The sequence below is a fragment of the Solanum dulcamara genome, chromosome 7, assembly GCF_947179165.1.
Source record: "Solanum dulcamara chromosome 7, daSolDulc1.2, whole genome shotgun sequence".
Classification (NCBI taxonomy): domain Eukaryota; kingdom Viridiplantae; phylum Streptophyta; class Magnoliopsida; order Solanales; family Solanaceae; genus Solanum; species Solanum dulcamara.
Window position 1 is genome coordinate 2,243,922 of NC_077243.1, and position 18,731 is coordinate 2,262,652.

At 36.7% G+C, this 18,731-nt stretch overlaps 2 protein-coding genes across 3 annotated transcripts; both read left to right on the forward strand.

The window, feature by feature from the left end:
• Positions 1 to 430: 430 nt before the first annotated feature.
• On the forward strand, positions 431 to 10,245 carry LOC129894352 (proline-rich receptor-like protein kinase PERK15). 2 transcript variants are annotated; one of them, XM_055970009.1, is made up of 8 exons: positions 431 to 1,033; positions 2,292 to 2,765; positions 3,991 to 4,077; positions 4,188 to 4,258; positions 5,175 to 5,251; positions 5,422 to 5,569; positions 8,468 to 8,629; positions 9,665 to 10,245. In XM_055970009.1, the coding sequence occupies exons 1-8, from the start codon at positions 694 to 696 to the stop codon at positions 9,962 to 9,964; spliced, it is 1,659 nt and encodes a 552-aa protein (XP_055825984.1). In that variant the 5' UTR covers positions 431 to 693; the 3' UTR covers positions 9,965 to 10,245. The 2 variants fall into 2 exon arrangements, with proteins under 2 accessions (XP_055825984.1, XP_055825983.1); XM_055970008.1 differs by having other exon boundaries at positions 432 to 1,033; positions 2,292 to 2,828.
• Positions 10,246 to 11,529: 1,284 nt separating this feature from the next.
• LOC129895913 (ras-related protein Rab7) lies at positions 11,530 to 16,789 on the forward strand. Its single transcript, XM_055971700.1, has 7 exons — positions 11,530 to 11,717; positions 12,333 to 12,359; positions 12,460 to 12,559; positions 14,465 to 14,611; positions 14,696 to 14,776; positions 14,897 to 15,039; positions 16,492 to 16,789. The coding sequence occupies exons 1-7, from the start codon at positions 11,665 to 11,667 to the stop codon at positions 16,556 to 16,558; spliced, it is 618 nt and encodes a 205-aa protein (XP_055827675.1). The 5' UTR covers positions 11,530 to 11,664; the 3' UTR covers positions 16,559 to 16,789.
• Positions 16,790 to 18,731: the final 1,942 nt, after the last annotated feature.

Sequence of the window (18,731 nt, forward strand, 5' to 3'; positions counted from 1 at the left end):
ACGAAGAAGAGAGTCATAGTAACACCTAGAAGACAACATATAATATCAAAATTAAAGAATAAAATAATAATTATGATAGGGGAATTAGATAAACAAGTAATGAGTTTATTTTTAATTTTATACATATAAATATCCTCTGAATTACTATGTCATAGTGTAAGAAATTATTCTAGGTGTATAAAACAACAACAAAAAATGAAAAAGGCTCGAATCTTGGGAAAAGAATAACAAAAGGTCCACTCACATGCCGTAATCACGCGCGCGATCTGTTTTCCTATTTTTATATTTTTCTTGATTCGACCTTTTTTCATTTTCTTTTTCAACGGTAATTCTCGCAGCATCATTTTGTCCAAAGACTCAAAGTGTCATAAAACAATCGCCATTAGACCACGTATTTAAAAAGGCAGGTGCTATATATGAGTATTTTGCAAGTTGGCTAAAGGTCATTAGCAAACGACGTCGTTTCGTTCCACAGTTTCCTTTTCTGCATCTTCTTCACTGTTTAACGTTTCTCCGTCATGTCTTAAACCTTTTTGTCTTCAGTCTTTTATATGTCTGGTCGCTCTTTCAACTGTCCACTTTAATTCTTCACGCCAATCGGAAAAAATAAAAAGAAAAGAAAGAGAATCTCAAGATCTTAGTTTCAAAGTGCTGAAAAACATTATTTCTTAGGGAAAAAAGTGAACTCCGGTAATGTCTACTGGGCTTCCCGGAGTGCCGTCGGGTCCGCCATTGCCGTTTCCTCCGGCGGATAATGCAACTACTCCAACATCTCCAGACCTTGCTAATCAACCTTCTCCGGCGACCTCGATAATTCCGCCGCCCTCATCGGTTAATGGAAGCTCTCCAATGGGTGTTCCGTCGAAAGGGTCGTCGAACAATACTACTTTAGTAGCACTTGGAGTTGGAATTGGGATTGGAGGAGCGCTTGTGCTTATATGTGTGGGCATTTTTGCCCTTTGGTATAAGAGGAGGAAAAGGCGTCTCGGGTTAAATGATTTTGGTCATGCTTCTTCTTCACAAGGTCCCAAAGGTGAAATCTTTGTGATTATTTCTTCTTATATTAGATTTGATAACCATTTTGGGCTTAATTTATTACTTTCTTTTATTGCAATTTTAGTAGTGTTATTTTTTAATTAGTTGGGTTGGTTTTTAAAACAAAGTTAATGAAGTGATCATGCATTCTCTCTATTCCTTAATTTTACTTATCACTTATTGGGGTCATTTGGGTCGGAATTCATATTGAATAATTTAATTCTAGTTTGAATGTAAGTATTTTTTAATGATTTATTTTCTGAATTGAATATCCATTTGGACTTTAGTTGTTGGCACCTTTGGGTGTTTGTTCTCTAGTGTCTTTTTTAAAACACAGATTTTGTTTCATACAATTTTAGAATTTTGAATCTGTAGTCATCCTTATAACACATTACGTTTGCTATGCACCTTGCAGACCTTAGTGGTATGATATTGTTATGTTCTTCCGTGGAACGGTGACCCAATGGGAGCTCCTAGTTTTATTACTTATTACAGTTTGTGTTTTAATTTATTTATTGAACTTGAGGGCCAGTGGACTATCAAAAGGCTTTTCTTATGCATTTGGGTAGCATCAAAGCACATTCGTCATCATTTGTTGCATCACTAGTTTCAACTATGTCCTTGGTTATAGTTGGTGATGATGAGATCTTTTGAATATTGTTGTTGTTATCCAAGGAACTATCAATTAAGTGAAATAGTTTTGTGTTTTTTTATTGAGTTGTGATTATTAAGAATATAATAAAGAATCAAACGTCAGTCTTCCAAATTTCTGCTTCACTTGGGAAAATTAGTAGTAGTGGTGGGAGAGGGGGAGGGGGGGGGGGAGATATTTGGTGTTCCAATGGCCTCAGAAGAAGCACTTCAGATGCAAAACATTGCATTTCAGCTTTACCACATTATTTTGCTGTCAAATTAGTACTCTTTAACGAATTAATATATCCAGAAGTAACAGCCTGGAAATAAGTAATTTAAGTTAAAAAAAACTAAATGAAATTGTTAAATCAAGGTTTTGTGCTAAAATGCTTGGTGGCCTTGTTCCCTTATATGTGCAAAGTACCAATTGCAGTTGAATGTACTTCTTTTGGGGATTGTTTGTGTGTAATTGTCTTTTCCTTGGGGGAGGCGGGGACACATTAATTTTTGTTTAAAATCTCCCCATGATATATATATATATATTGATGACCTACTACTACTATTATTAGATCACCATCATCATTTACGTAATATGGTTTCGTTTCTGCTTGTTTCATGCTCAGATAATTTGTTTGGAGGTCAACATCATCACTGGCAACAAAATGCTCCTCCCTCCGAAGAAAACATGGTGAGGATTCCACTAAATTCCTCCCCTCCACCAGCCGTTACATCAGATTTACAAGTATCTTCAGTAGATGGATGTACTCCTCCACTGCCACCTTCCACTGGTAGTAACTTGAGTTCTGACAAACCTTTTCTACAAACAACTGCTGATTCCAACTTGAGTTTCTCGAGAACTACATTCACCTATCAAGAATTAGCATTTGCTACCGATAATTTCTCTGTTTCCAACCTCCTTGGTCAAGGTGGTTTTGGATATGTATACAAGGGAGTATTCCGTGATGGGAAGGAGGTTGCAATTAAGCAACTAAAAGCTGGAAGTGGGCAGGGGGAGCGTGAATTTCAAGCAGAAGTGGAGATTATTAGTCATGTTCATCACAAGCATCTTGTTTCATTGGTTGGACACTGCATTTCAGGTGTGCAGAGGTTGTTAGTTTATGAGTTTGTCCCAAACAAAACCTTGGAGTTCCACTTGCATGGTTAGTTCTCAATATCTAGATAGTTTGTCTTCTGCAATTTAGCATGGACTGCTGTCATACTTGCTTTTATTAGAGGTTCTTCTTAATCATTTAATGGAGCAGAAATCGTCCTCACCATATTACAAATGACCAAGTTTAGATGTGCATAAATAAGCACCAATTGTTTAGTGTGGTTCAAAGAGAGGGATTCAAAGGGTAAGGGGATCGGGTATTCATATTCACTGATTTTCTTGTCTTATTTGGCATTCAAAGATTTTCTTGTTTCATTTAGTATTTTAAACTTTTCTCATGAAGCAGAAGAGGTGCGTACCTCCCGATCTAAAATGGAACTTATCAAAAGGAAAAAACTATCTTGCAGATGATCAGGTGTTACAAATGGTTTAGTTTTGTTCAAAGAGAGGGACTTGAAGGGTAAAGGGTAGATGCTTTTTTTCCATTTCCAGAGAGGTTGTGTGCCCCTTTTCTTTTATAATGCCAGTTAGATTCATTGATTTCCTTGCCTTATGGAAATTTTTTGTGCAGTGCACTTCTTGTTGCCACTTTAACCAAACCATGTTTTCTAAAGGAGAAAGAGAAGAAAGAAAAAAAATGTTCCTTAATGTTCTTCGAATTGACATGTGAGTAGAAGAAGAAATTGGCATATTCCCACTAACAAGCCAGCTCTAAAGCTACAAGCCTACAACAAACAAGTCTAACTTTGTGATACCAATTTCTTTTGAGTTTTAGCCTTTTGATAAAACTATTTTGTTATTTTAGAATGATATTTATGAAGTATATTTTAGAAGTATACTTTATGAAGTATACTTTAGAAGTATATGTTCCAGGTCAGCCTATTTCTTTCCTTCCTAACTCCTTTTGTTCCTTTATTATGTTTTGGACACACTTCCTGGAGAAGCATCTCTTATTGTTGAGCTTAGGTATCCCTAGAAAAGTCAGTGAGAAACTGCATTTTCTTGTTATTTTCAAGTGTGTGTTCTAAGTAACTAGTAATGTTGATGCATTATTATACACTTGGTTATCTATCTTGCCATGGCTGTTGTCCAAGAGTTGAATGTTTTCTTTATCATGAATGGTTGAATATGTTAGCTTTTAACCTTTTTAATAATGTTGATACTTCTTTTACCTGTTTATTCATACAAATAAAAAGGAGACATAACTGCAGGAAAGGAGCATCCCCCACTGAGCTGGGAAACTAGAATGAGAATTACTTTATGCTCTGCAAGAGGATTGGCATATCTGCACGAAGAGTGTATGTTCATGAGTTGCAGAATTCTACTAATTAATATCACCTTTCTTGTTTTAGTCGGCAGAATTCATGATTATGTAATTGAATATGTTGAAATGTATCTGTCTTGGCAGGTCATCCCAAGATCATACATCGCGATATCAAGGCCTCCAATATTCTTCTCGATGACAATTTTGATGCAAAGGTGGAATGAACAATTCTGCATCTCTGTGTATAGTGTATAGTGTGTGCATCAATCTGCAATTATTTTTTAGTGTTTCTGGGAAAGCATGCCTTTTCATTTTCCACTTTCATCTACTTTAGAATGCAAGAGCTTTATTCATGTGGAGAATGACTGGGCTACTTATAAGGGACACCCCTACAATAATAGGAGTTACAATTTTGAGGTTTAATGAAAAATATACATCTTTTACCTTCATGAATGTCAAAGGCAACTATGCTTTTAAATCCTTAATCCAATCGTATCCTTCCAGGAGGCAATCAAGGCTGAGCTTTTTCTCTTCTTCGTTTACCTCGGAACTTTGATTGACAACAGTGAAATAACTTCCACCCACCTCTGTTTATTGTAATTACAGTAAGATGTTATTATTAATGATAGACATCATGTGTTAGTTGTCAGCTTCAAAAACCTGGCATATGGTTCTCTTTTTGAAACCTCAATGTTTTATTTGGGTACATTATTCAAGTAAGAATTACGGCATTTGACACAAAAAGTTGATGGAACCTGATATGAAGCGGAAAGTATCTTCACAGTTACTTGCTGGGGATTATGGAATTCTTTATTTATCTTTGCCTATAAAGTTGAACTGCTCAATGTTAAGAATCTTCTATGGATTTGTTTTCTCGATCTAAATCGAAGAAATAGAAACAAGCGCTGCTTGCTCTTTTTACCTTCATATTTTTTCTTTCAACTTATATTCTGTTGAATTTATTTTTAGTAGGTTGGGTTGGTTTTCTAAAGCCCAGATCATCAAATATGATCTGAATTTTGTTAATCATGTGTAGATGCTGCTGTGGTTTAGTGCTGACTGCATGAGCACCTCTCCTTTTTTCTTTATATATAAGTTGATTGCTAAATGCATTTGTTATCTTTGATCCAGGTTGCTGATTTTGGGCTTGCGAGGTTGAATTATGACACAGATACCCACGTCTCCACACGAGTAATGGGAACTTTTGGGTAATACTCTTTTTACTATCTATTAAAGACGTTTCTGTTTTCATCCTCATGCAGTATTGGTCTGCAGTTGCTATAGGTCATTCAATCAAGCTTTAATCCCGATACATTTATAGTTTATGTTTATCTTTGAGCTCTCCTTATCTTTTCTTTCACTAACTTCCTACCTGCAGGTACTTAGCTCCTGAGTTTGCTCTTACTGGGAAACTGACTGAAAAGTCTGATGTCTTCTCTTTTGGAGTCATGCTTTTGGAGATTATAACTGGAAGACGGCCAATTGATAAAGCTCAACACTACCTCGACGATAACATTGTTGACTGGGTAAGTTTGTTTTGTGAGTAGTGCAATAATCTGGCCCAGCTAGATGTGGTTCAGATATTTCGTGTGCATGTGCGTAGCATTATTATGTTTTCCCCAATGCTCATGAATAAGGACAGGAGGTTAATACACTATGTGGTTTCCAAGTTATGAGTTTATGCATTCTGTTCCTTGGAGTTGATGTGACCTCTTTTCTCTGATAATTTTGGTGAATTAGAGCTTCTTGGTATCTATTAAATGCACGGCATTGTTACTTATTGTTTGCTGTGCATTGCTATTTTATCTAATATGTGTCGGTGGGGAATTTTCTCTTACTTGGGGCTGATACTTTTGAGCCGAGGGTCTTTCGGAAATAGCCTGTCTATCTCCATGAGGTAGTGGTAAGGTCTGTGTACACTCTACCCTCCCCAGACCCCACTTGTGGGATTTCACTGAGTATGTTGTTGTTTTTGTGTCGGTGGGGAATTTTGAAGTTTGTTACCAGGATTTTGCAGATAGTGGTTGGTTCTATTGCTGTTTCGTGAGAAGGCATAGCTGCAAAAAGCTACTAGTTTCTATTTTTTATTAAAACTATATGAAGGATACCGTGTTTCATTGAAACTTAATCTTACTTACTCCTACAACTACGCCTCAATCCCAAACAAGTTGGTAGGCCATATGAATCCTCACTTTTCCATTGGGTTTTTAATGTCTATTGATTTAACTTTTACTCTGACTAATTAAGGCTTATCCCTTTACGTGCAACTTATACACAAGGAAATAATCCAGTTGTCTTATTTCTACACTAATGAACAAACAAACAACCTGTGTGTTAGAATATATGCTTGCTGAGATTGCGAGCCCCTGAAGCAGCCAAATTATTTTCGCTACATGTGCTTCCTCAATATCTCAACTAATCATCCAATCCGTCCCAACATGATCAGTTCTTTAATCAAAGACTTCATAGCTGTCATGTATGTCAACTGATTGATGCGGTAGTGCCTATCTTCTGCTAGTTGTAACAACAGAAGTTCTTACCGGAACCTAATACCCTACTTAAAACCCTAAAATGGAGATGCTGGTATAATTGTATTTTGATTGGTTCCCTTGGCTTTTGCTGTGCGGCCTTACATTGGCCTGAAATGAAGCCCGCATACGTATTTGATATGGTCAAGGTCGACATTTCTGCGTCTCACTGGCATTGATCCTGTAGGAGATTGGATAGAAAGGGGAGCTCTTGGCCATCAAAATTCCATGTGTACTTTCATTTGACAAAACTCCTTCATTGGGTTATTCACATCCTGCTTTCTTATTTCTGACTTGAGTTAGTTCTTGATCCTCATCTTGCCCACCAGCAAAGAACATTTTAGTTAAAGACTCAAGGATGTTCATGTTAGACTTGGGGATTAATATAATATCTCACCAGTGAGGACATCCTATCCTGTCCTTGGTATAGCTTTTAGATAGCTGATATCACCTTCAATAACATGTTTAACATGCCAATTTAGTGCAAGTCATACAAGCATAACTTAGTTTATTCCAAGTCTCTATACAAGCGACTTGGAGTAAACTCCAAAAAAAAGTCTATACAAAATAGAATGATTAACTCAAGTAGTCTAGATGTTTTATAGACTGCCCCAGCAAGGAAAGTCCTTTTAGCCACTACTTCATCACCATCTTGTTATATAAGACACCTCTTGATTTCTGTTTGAAGATCTCTTTCCAACATTTCAGTCCAGAAAATTTCACTGTTTTCTAATTGTCGCTTTTATAACGATACAAGGACTACTTTAAAAACTGCAAAATACTGGCTGAAGGAGCCAGATGAATAGAGATTTATATGATATTTATTCAAAGTCTAGTTTCTAGTTTGGTGTCAAAGACCACAACCCATGGAAGGATATTTGCATTTTAAGCATTTGGTAGCGTGACTTGTGAAGATTGAAGAGCTAGGTAAAGCTCAAAACTTTACAACAAACCTTTAGCATTCATCTTCATGTCCTAGCTGTGCCAGTTTGGTATTGTAGTGGGTGGAATGGTCTATAAATTGAGGACTCTCAAGAGTGAGCTGCTGGAAGTAGAAATTTTGTATGACTTGGAAGATATTGCAACATTTATGGTGCTTTAGGGAGTGGGACAGGCCAAGAAAGTAACTATTCGATTTGAGACGAATTCATTTTTCTATGATTTTTTTTTTTGCAATATGGAAAGGCTGTAGGTTCAGGATAGTGGCAATTACATGTCATCAGCTGATAGCTTAATTTAAGGATAAACAGCGCCTTGAAATTATTCCGTCTCTATTATTTTACGGCTTTTACTTGGCTTGACTAGGTGTTCAGAAACTCATCTCAGGTTTTCATGTGAGGTCAGGATTATCTATTCATCCATTGATTTAAAAAGGAATGTATTCATCCATGCTCTCTCCTTGTCTCTTTCCATCGTTGTCTCTTCACATTTCTATGAGTTTTCTGTTTATGGTATTGACATTTTAGGTTTCTCTCTTGTTTGACCTCTAGCTTGCTTAGCTTTCTTTAGTCTTTCTACTCCGTCAAGTGGGTCAGCTTGTCTTGCATATTGACCAGAGGCTGTAACTCATCCCATATCAAACTGGCATGTATGGTGGATTTGAGTCTGGCCAATCTTTCTCCCCGTTTCCTAACAGAAAACTAGTAAAAATGTTTTCCATGATACTGTCAGCAATTGGTAAACAGAAATATCTTCATGATGTTCTTCCATTGGTGCTGCTCATCTTATGAAGGATTGTTAAGTCTTTCTTTTTATTATTTGTAGCTGTTAAGCTTCTGAGATGATCTAGAGCATCTATCTTCTTCTTCTTCTACTTCCCACTCAGCACCCACCAGTTGAATATAAAAGCAAAATTACATATCCCACGTAAAAGTAACAATTTTCTCTTGAAATCAGGCGAGGCCTTTGCTTACCCAGGCTCTGGATGATGGCAATTTTGATACTCTGGCTGATCCAAGATTGGACCAGAATTATGACTCTACTGAGATGACCAGAATGGTCACTTGTGCTGCTGTGTGTGTGCGCCATCTGGCACGTCGCAGGCCTCGTATGAGTCAGGTACCTTCTACTTCTGCAAGATCAGTTTTATACATATTGTAGCTGCATCATTAACTTTAGATTTGCATGTGGGAAAGTAACTGTCTGAAGTTAGAAAGTAAGGTCAAATTACTCTCGTGACAAAAGGTTATATTGATTTATATTCGAGTCTTTTTGCCTTTTTTTTTTTTGCCTCAAACAGTTATTACTAGTTTCCTCTCTGACACCAAAACTGGTGTCTGATACTTGTTGCTTAAAGAACATCTTTTGTCCTATTAAGTATACTCTACCAGTTCCTACTATGTGTGTCAGGTGCTTCTATTTGTTTCCTTGCACAGTTAGTGTCTCAAAATATAGATTAATTATTAAAAGGAGTTTATAGCGCATATTTATAGTGTACATTTCTAGGAATATTCCTCAATTGCTCCGAACCTTGTTCATTATAAATTCTCGGGACAACAGTGTGTCACATTGTGTTCTTTATAGGTACTGACAATTACAGCAAGTCTACAAGAGATTTCCCAAGAATGTCTCCTTGAGTTTCAATTTCAGATGTTAAATGAGAAAGCAATTTATCATTTCTATTGAAACTACTTGGAAAGAAAGCAAAATACCCCCTTTTAGTAGCATATTCACCTTTTAACTGTCCTTACAAGTGGAATAGAAGAACGTGTTGTGTTCTGCTTCATCTTGCCTTAGCTCAGTGGAAGCTGGACTATACAATTGAAATAACTTGGATCTATAATCATCTTTCTCAATGGCAAGGTGGCTACACTATATTCGAGGATTTACGAATCATATGAAATATACCTATTCTTCTTGTTAGTTCCAGAAATACACTTAGCCAAAGTAAATCTTTCTTTGTTTGTTGAGATCTCAAGTTGGAAACTTAGCAGTCTTCCTCTTTCCTAATCTCTTCTTCTTCTTTCTGAATGCCTCTTGCCCTCTAAATATCATGCTTACCGCCTTTTCTTTTCTTTCCCATGAATCCTATATTTACTTTCAAAGAAGACTTGTCTGGGCTTACTATTCAGTATTGGAACTTTTCTTATGCAGGTTGTCAGAGCTTTAGAAGGAAATTTGCCGCTGGATGAGTTAAATGAAGGACTTAGACCTGGACATAGTGGTATACATGAATCTTACGGAAGCTCGGATTTCGACGCTGCTCAGTACAAAGAAGACCTTAAGAAATTTAGAAAGATGGCACTAGAAAGCCAGGCACAGAATTCTAGTGAATGCAGTGGGCCTACCAGCGAATTTGGCCCCCATCCTTCCGGTTCAAGTAGTGAAGGCCTAAGAACAACTCAAGGTACACGCTCTAGTGTTGAAGGTCGTCGAGACATTAGAATAGACTAGAAGGCAGCTAGGAAGCAGAAAAGAGTGTTTTTTTTCGAACAGAAGCAATGTAATTAACTCTTTTCAGAAATTGTTGGATTTGGTAGCGTGTTTAGAGAATTGTTGAATTTGGCATACCTTTCATATGCCACTGCTCTATGTAATTATCAATTGATATAGGTGCTGTTGCAGATTTTGTACTGTTCCCATAACCAGTTCCTCAAAAGTTATATGTAAAGAAAGGATTATCAAAAACAATGTTAGAAGCCATGAAATTGGCTGTGATTTTTTTATCCTTGAAACTGTTCCCAAGGTAAATAGTTACCCGCACCGGGTGGTCATGTCAATATGTGCCTGTGAAGATACATGTCTTGCATTCATCGATTTTTTACTCTTTAACAACTGCACAGGGCACAACGATCTCAACCTTCACAATATTTCATGGTGAAATATAAAATGAAACAGTTAGCTTGGTTTCATGTTATTTTGGCCAAATCTTGGTTGTCGTATGCATTATTGTCCAAACAGTAGTATCTGGACTTCAAACACGCCCACAGTAACAGTGGAATACAGGTAATCAAATTTCAAAATATCGTGATTGTTATCATCTTTGTCGTTATCCTGTTGCCACAATGATGCCGCCTAAACAGTTACCTCGGCAATAATATCAATTCAAAATTGTTTAGGACTTAATAGGACTTTTTGAAATACAGGCCTTATTTTAGGAGAGTAATTGTGTGTTTTCTCTTATATAATTTGGCCATCTAATTTTTGTAAAATAACTGAAGTATGCATTACATGTCAGATCAATTTGCACATAGAGGCATATGTGGTTTTCAAACACTAGTACGTTTTTCCTGTTTTGTGATGGAACACTTGATATTTGGCAGTGAGCCATCAGGGGATCAAAAGACCCTGGAAGTAAATTTGATGGGTCTAATTAACAAAAGAAAATTTTTTAGGGTCTAATTAGCCTTGGGTGGAAGTTCTGGGTAAGCACATAAAGAGGAATATTCTATTTACAAGCACAATCCTCGCTGTAACGGAGATGTGACGATTGAGTTTCGTGTCCCCGTCCATTTTTATTTACCCATTAGATGAAAATAGATATTTATTTTTATTTGTCTAGTTTAGATAACTCAAAAATAAATTACAGTATCATTTAGGGATCATTTGATATAAGAGATAAAAATAATATTTTTGAGATAAATATATAATTATTTTATTCTGTATTTGATTTGAAATATTAATTAATTTTGTGGTTATTTATCCACCATTTATAAGAATTAGTTACCTCATGTAAATATGATACCTCATAGCCTATGAGTCATAGAATATTTTATCTATTTTATCTTCATATCAAATATTTTTTTATTTACCTTTATTATTAATGATAATTATGTTTTTTATAGCACTTATTAAATTTATTATAGCAACTGTTATTTTATTTATTATTATTACCATTGTAACAAGTTAATAATGGGGAAGTAAAAACGAATGGTCGAATATTAGTGTGGGTACATTAGCACTCATAAAATTTACATTTTTTTCTAAACTAATTACACAAGCAAGAAAATTTGTGTCCATCCAACCCCACCCCACCCCTCCCCTCCCCACCCTCTCTCTTTTTCTCGAAAGTTGATCGTACCATAACAAAATTCAATTCAATATCACTGCTTCGTATTGAACTTTTAAGCTTTTTGGTTTCGAAAAAAAAAATTATGGCTTCTCGAAGGCGGATGCTTCTCAAGGTCATAATCCTCGGCGATAGTGGGTTAGTATTGCCTAAATTCTCATCGAATTAATTTCCGATCTCATCGGTTTCTTTGCCAATGTAATGGTTGTTTCATGCAATTTTGTTGTTTTGGTTTCCGCAATCTAAGTTACATCGTTTGATTCGGTTTTATTCAATTTCTTCTGAAATCTGGGAGCTTCAGATTGTTGTTAACGTTGTATAGCAGCTGAATTTGTTTTTTTAGTCTTTCTGTTCCCTATTGATTCTTTAATCGATGAAAAATTGATACGAATTGACTGTAGTCTGAGCGTCAAGGAGAATCTAAGAGAAAAAAATATTTTGAAAATGTGATTCCCTTTGATTTCATATATAGATAGGGTGTAGCTTGAAAATTGTTTGTTTAAGGTTGTAATTTTAAATTAAAAAAACAATTTTGATATAATGGCATCTTTGCATTTGTAAATTTCTTTAATTTTTATTCCTGTTTGAACTTTTCTTAGTAGACCTTTTGATGGAGCCTTAAATCACACTTGTGTGCTGTGAATTCATGAGTTGGTTCTGATGGATCCTATGTCTTTATTTTTTAAATGTCTGTGTTGTTGTACACCACTTTATCATGTAATGTGTGTTACTCACTTTTTTATCCTTTTGTAGGGTGGGGAAAACATCTCTGATGAACCAGTACTCTCGGATTCCTCTCTGTTGAATTGTAAAGTAGATATTTTTCTTCTCCATTTTGGGTTCCTTCTTACTGTATACTCTTCTTCCATAATTACTTTAGGTATGTGAATCGCAAGTTTAGCAACCAATACAAGGCCACAATTGGAGCTGATTTCTTGACAAAAGAAGTCCAGTTTGAGGATAGGTTGTACACATTACAGGTTAGATTCAATACTCAGAAGCATACAATGAAAGCTATTCTCAGTCCTCTTTTATTCCGTGAAATTGCTTTGTACATTGTTACTTACCCCTTAACACTTGTTTCAGATAACAAATGTAATTAACACGACTTTCATTTCAAACATCAATCATGTATCAAGATGTAATGACATTGCAGTAGAGTAGTGCCTTTGAGAAGTTTCTGTAGGGTCTATTGCAGAGAGCTTACTCACCAAAATAGACATGGTTTTGACGTGTTCAGTCACATACTTTCTCTTGCCCCCTTCTAGACTGACCATTTCTTCTGCAATTTACTATTTTTACTATCAAGTGACAATGTGGATAGCACTATCTCCATAGTAAGCCTTTTTACTTCTAAAAGGTAGTTTGCAACAGAGTTTCTTTCTGTTTGTCAGTTAAATGTCCGTTTTCTGTAATAACAAGAAAACAGGTATGCTTCAATCCCAAGAAAGTTGGGGTCGGCTATATGAATCCTCACTGACCATGTTGCTCCATTTAAGCCCATTTTAGACTTTCCTGTAATAATGATACATGATCTATTGCTCATAGGATACTGTTGTTGTGGATGAAATGAGAGAGTTGTTTGAGCTGATTTGATCATGCCATGCATTGACCTACAGGTGCACCAGTCTTTAGGTGTAAAACTGTAGTGAATGAAGGTATTAAAAAGGGGACGAGGTAGACCTAAGATCGCATGTAAGGAAATTGTTCTGAAAGACCTACAATTTCTTGGAACCAATACTCAAGTCTAAAGATAAGGCATAATGAAAGTAAAAGATTCATATAGATAGTTCGGGATAGGTTTTAGTCTTGTTAATATGTTGATTCTGCACCTATTGCTTTTCTAGATAATCATAAATTTATATGCCAATAAAAACATATTGATTTTTTAATAGTATAATTAAATTATTTGTATATATTTAGCTTATTCTTCACTTTCATTTTTATTTTGTATGATAATAACATGAATTGAGCTTAAACAAAGAAACATGGTCAGTAAGGATTTATATAGCCGACCCCAACTTGTTTGATATTGGGGCGTAGTTATTATTGTTATATGATATTGTTGTTTGCATATGTAATGTCCATTGATTTTATTTAACGAATTTGATTCAATATCCTTGAATGTTCTTGCCACATTTTCCGTAGTTTCTTACTTCCAAATTCTATGTTTTTCCTTTCTTAGTTTCATATTTCAGGACTTGTAAACTGTTTCTAGGGGATGGTTGAAGGTCTTCCATCGTATCCTCATCCTGAACTGGGGAGTTTTAGACTCAAAATGGAATGCCTCTCAAGATTGAATTAGAACTTTTAGTCTCATAAGTCATAGCAGGATTTTGGAGGCTGTTTGCTAGCTAATGTGTTAGTAAACTGGCATATGAATAGCTGGTTTTTTTACAACATCCTTTCTTTGGCACCACCATCATAGCCAGTGTAAACTACTATTGAGTTCTTTTATCTATTTGATCCCACCTTTTCTCTGCACACACATATTACACCACTAGCAGAGGTTTTGCTGTAAAATCGTTGAGTCAAGACAGATGCATTAGTTCAAAAATAAAACCAACCTTCTGTTCTTGGTGCATCGATTTGTCTTTTTAGCCGATATAATTTTCTGGCAGTCTTGTACTCCTTTTAGCTTTCTCAAAAAAATGTTTCTTTTTCTCTTGTAGTCTAGTGGAAATTGAAGTTGTCTCCAATTAATGATTTCTTCAAGTATAATGGAAATTAGCATTCTAAATTCATGGTTTTCAGGTTAATTTGAATTTATGGCTTGTAAGATATTGAAATATGGTGCTTTAGGATATGGCTATAAATCCTGGATACTTTTCCAGAGTTGGTCACCTGATTACTTCTAATCTACTGGACTTATTGTTTTGCCTTAGATATGGGATACAGCTGGGCAGGAAAGGTTCCAAAGCCTTGGTGTGGCTTTCTACCGTGGAGCAGATTGTTGTGTTCTAGTGTATGATGTGAATGTCATGAAGTCATTTGAGAGCCTGAACAACTGGAGAGAAGAATTTCTGATCCAGGTAGTACAGAGTTATAGATTCGTAATTTTCTTGCAAGCTTTGACGTGTAGAAGTGATTTCTGAGAATTTTTCCTTAATGTTCAGGCCAGCCCATCTGATCCTGAGAACTTTCCATTTGTTGTATTGGGGAATAAGATAGATGTTGACGGTGGCAATAGTCGAGTGGTAAATTAATCTCTCTTGACGATTCTTCCTCACTTGAGTCATGCTCTTACTGAATTTGGTATCTTTGGATGGGTGTGAATGGATAGATCATTGGCTTCATAATGGTTGTGTGGATTGCAGGTGTCTGAGAAGAAAGCTAAGGCATGGTGTGCCTCCAAGGGGATACCTTACTTTGAGACCTCTGCAAAAGAGGGATTCAATGTGGATGCAGCTTTCCAGTGTATAGCTAAAAATGCTCTGAAAAATGAACCTGAAGAAGAAATGTGAGTACCTCTTCCAAACAGGATAGTATCTATATTTCTAATTTATTTGGGAAGGGGGATGCATTCAGCTTACAATATTGTATACTATGTTTAACCCTAGTTGGTTCTTAAAGGCCCGCACTTGACTGGAAAAAAGAGAAAATCTTTGATAGATAGAGATATTTTGACGAAGATAAGTTTAATAAGGACCTTGAAAATTATTTCTCCTGTTCCGATTTGATTGTTCTATTCCACCTCTACAGGTTAATATGACGAGATTCATTGTGAAGCTGGAAACACCTTAACATGCCTTTATAATTTAACTTAGAAGTTTGAAAATCATTTTTGAGGCACAATGAAATTGCCAAGACAGAGTACTTAGATCTTAAGCTGAGTATGACCAAGACAGAGTACTTAGAGTGCAAGTTTAGTGAGACACCTCAGGAGGTTGGCGTGGAAGTTAAGCTTGGTGCCCAAGCCATTCAAAAGAGAAGTAGTTTTAAGTATCTTGGGTCTATCATGCAAGGCAGCGGGGAGATTGACGATGATGTCACACATCGTATTGGGGCAGCGTGGATGAAATGGAGGCTCGCTTCCGGAGTGTTATGCGACAAGAAGGTGCCACCACAACTTAAGGGCAAGTTCTACAAAGTGGTGGTTAGACCGGCTATGTTGTATGGGGCAGAGTGTTGGCCAGTTAAGATCTCTCACATTCAAAAGATGAAAGTTGCCGAGATGAGAATGTTGAGATGGATGTGTGGTCACACCAGGAGCGACAGGATTAGAAATGAGGCTATTCGGGACAAGGTAGGAGTGGCCTCGGTGGAAGACAAGATGCGGGAAATGCGACTGAGATGGTTTGGGCATGTGAAGAGGAGAGACACAGATGACCCAGTGAGGAGGTGTGAGAGGTTGGCCATGGATGGTTACAGAAGAGGTAGGGGTAGGCCGAAGAAGTATTGGGGAGAGGTGATTAGACAGGACATGGCTCAGTTACAGCTTACCGAGGACATGACCTTAGATAGGAGGCTGTGGAGGACCCACATTAGGGTAGAAGGCTAGTACATAGTCTCGTTATTCTTCCCTATTCATAGGCGCACTAGCACATTACAATTCCTTGTACTCTCATTCTGCTATTTCTGTTACTATTTATTGCTTTCAGTACTTTTGATTACTCTATTTTATCTGTGATGCCTTCGTTATTTATTTTCCTATAGCGCTTTGAATTTCTTAACCTTATCTGACCCCCTTTTATGCCTTTTTTGAGCCGAGGGTCTCTCGGAAACAGCCGTCCTACCTTGGTAGGAGTAAGGTCTGCGTACACTCTACCCTCCCCAGACCCCACGTTGTGGGATTTCACTGGGTTGTTGTTGTTGTAATGAAATTGCCAATTTTTGTATGTCAAAACATTTAGGATCCCCTCTTAAGATTTTTGTTGAAGTTAATTATTCTTTTTCATCTTTTACCTTGTAGATACCTTCCGGATACTATTGATGTTGCTGGTGGAAATCAACCAAGATCAACAGGATGTGAGTGTTGAAGGGTTTCCTTGGTTACATTATTCCATAGACTGCTAGTGCAAAAGTTCCCTTGATCTAATGGTTTATTTACTACAAGACAGTTAAATTCTCTGTATTTGATTTTAGATTCTGGATTCCTCTCCGGAAATGTAATTATGATTTTGCACCTTAAATTTGTTTTCCCCTTGGATTCTTATTTGTGTTTTAGACTCTGTATGCTTTACATGATAATATACTATTCATGATCCATACACTTGACTACATGTTTAAAATATTGCCCTTCTCCAGTGATGCAAGAGATTGCTATGAGGCTCAAAAATGAGTCAGGTGAAAATGGGTGTTTGACCCGTTTTCACCTGACTCATATTTGATCCGCTCATTTCAGACTGACATATATCATGGTCATCAAATAACGTATATCATGGTCATCATATATCAGAAGCTAGCTCCAAATGACAACAAATTGTCCTTTTGTTTTCCAGGCTACTTTCACCAACACTATAGTTTCCAAAGTCATGAAACTTTGCCCAACTCGAACATACGTGTTGCAGAACTGCCTTTATATTTTTACTCCTACAGTATCATGCTACTTTATTAATGTTCGTTTTCTATATCATCATAATAGGTGTGGATGGACTGATTTTTTCTAGTTAGACTTCTATCAATGGAATGAAAGAACCATCCCTTCCTATTTCTTTGTTTGTCCTGTCGCTCGACTAAGTACTCCCTTATCATGTGTTTTCGCCAAAGCTTCCAGGGTCTCATCCCAAGATGAGAGGAAGTTGCCTCCCCTCTCCTCTGAGGCCGATCGCGGCTCCCGCGAAGCGAATGAAGGGAAGCTCTTCGAGCTTCCTTCCTTCGGAATCGGTAGTCAATCCTATTTCTGATAGGGGCAGTTACGTTTCTTTTGAGATCGTAATCGTACCAACGGACGTTCGAAAGTCATAAATGAAATAGAACTCCCTGTCTCATTCCCGGCTAACCGTGAACAGAGTGAAGGGTGGGCCAAGAGCCGGCGCCCGACAGCGTCTTGACCCCCATCCAATTTTTGGGCCAATTTCCTTCCCGTGCGCTGATCGTGGATAAGACACTCAGAATGTTTTGGAGTTTGCCAAATAATTTAGGAGCGACGAAGTTAAGATACTATCATTACCGCCTGGACAATTAGACATCCAACCCGTAATCGCAACGACCCAATTGCAAGAGCGGAGCTCTACCAACTGAGCTATATCCCCCCGAGCCAAGTGGAGCATGCATGAAGTAGTCAGATGCTTCTTCTATTCTTTTCCCTGGCGCAGCTGGGCCATCCTGGACTTGAACCAGAGACCTCGCCCGTGAAGTAAATCATCGCACCTACGGTCCAACCAATTGGGAGAGAATCTATTCTTTTTTCTATTCTTTATCTTTCTTTTCTCTTTGCTTTATCATGCGAGATAGGAAGCCCTTGTTGGCATATCAGGTGCCATTGAACGCCCGTGATGTTTTGATCCTTTCTTTCTTTCTTGCTCTATCGCTTTTTTTGAGGGCCTCCCGGATATCGAGAAATGATGAGCGTTGTATTTTTTTTTTCTTTTTGAAAGTGAGGTGTTGTTTTGTAAGAGTTTTACGTACATAATCTACTTAAAAAGGAAGTTCGGGAAACTATTGAATATTGATGATAAACACATACTATCATAAGCGTTATTCCAATCAATAATTTTCTAAACGTTAATCAAATTTATTTTTTGGTGTCTTTTTCAAATTTTAAGTACGGTAACAAACATTATTTCAATATCAATATATCAACATATCAAATTCAGTGCAACATTATTTTGATATCACTATAGCAACTTCTCAAATTCTTGATTCGAGTTTTATTATTCTAACTTTATATTATATGTTTTCATTGAAAATTTGCATTGTTTACATTCTTACTTCATAAAGTCTGCGTATACCCTTATTTTTTTTAATGCTTACTTGTAGAATTGCACTGAATATGTTATTATCATTCAATTTATATATATCAATTAGAAAAAATAAATTAAGACATTTCTATAAAGTTTGATTTTAGACCCAATAAGTAAAAACGAAGTGAAAGAAGAGTACATGGGTTGATCCCCGCTTTCCCCAATCTTTTCGTTGAAATTTTACTATTCAGGCTACGGGTTACACGATATATACGGGTCCTTCTCGGCCTCTTAACCGACAAATTGG

Coding starts and splice junctions, on each gene's coding strand:
- LOC129894352 (XM_055970008.1), top strand. CDS start 694: ATGTCTACTGGGCTTCCCGGAGTGCCGTCGGGTCCGCCATTGCCGTTT. Junction 1,034..2,291: donor TTCTTCACAAGGTCCCAAAG/GTGAAATCTTTG, acceptor TTTCATGCTCAG/ATAATTTGTTTGGAGGTCAA. Junction 5,570..8,467: donor ACGATAACATTGTTGACTGG/GTAAGTTTGTTT, acceptor TCTTGAAATCAG/GCGAGGCCTTTGCTTACCCA.
- LOC129895913 (XM_055971700.1), top strand. CDS start 11,665: ATGGCTTCTCGAAGGCGGATGCTTCTCAAGGTCATAATCCTCGGCGAT. Junction 12,360..12,459: donor AAAACATCTCTGATGAACCA/GTACTCTCGGAT, acceptor TAATTACTTTAG/GTATGTGAATCGCAAGTTTA. Junction 12,560..14,464: donor ATAGGTTGTACACATTACAG/GTTAGATTCAAT, acceptor GTTTTGCCTTAG/ATATGGGATACAGCTGGGCA.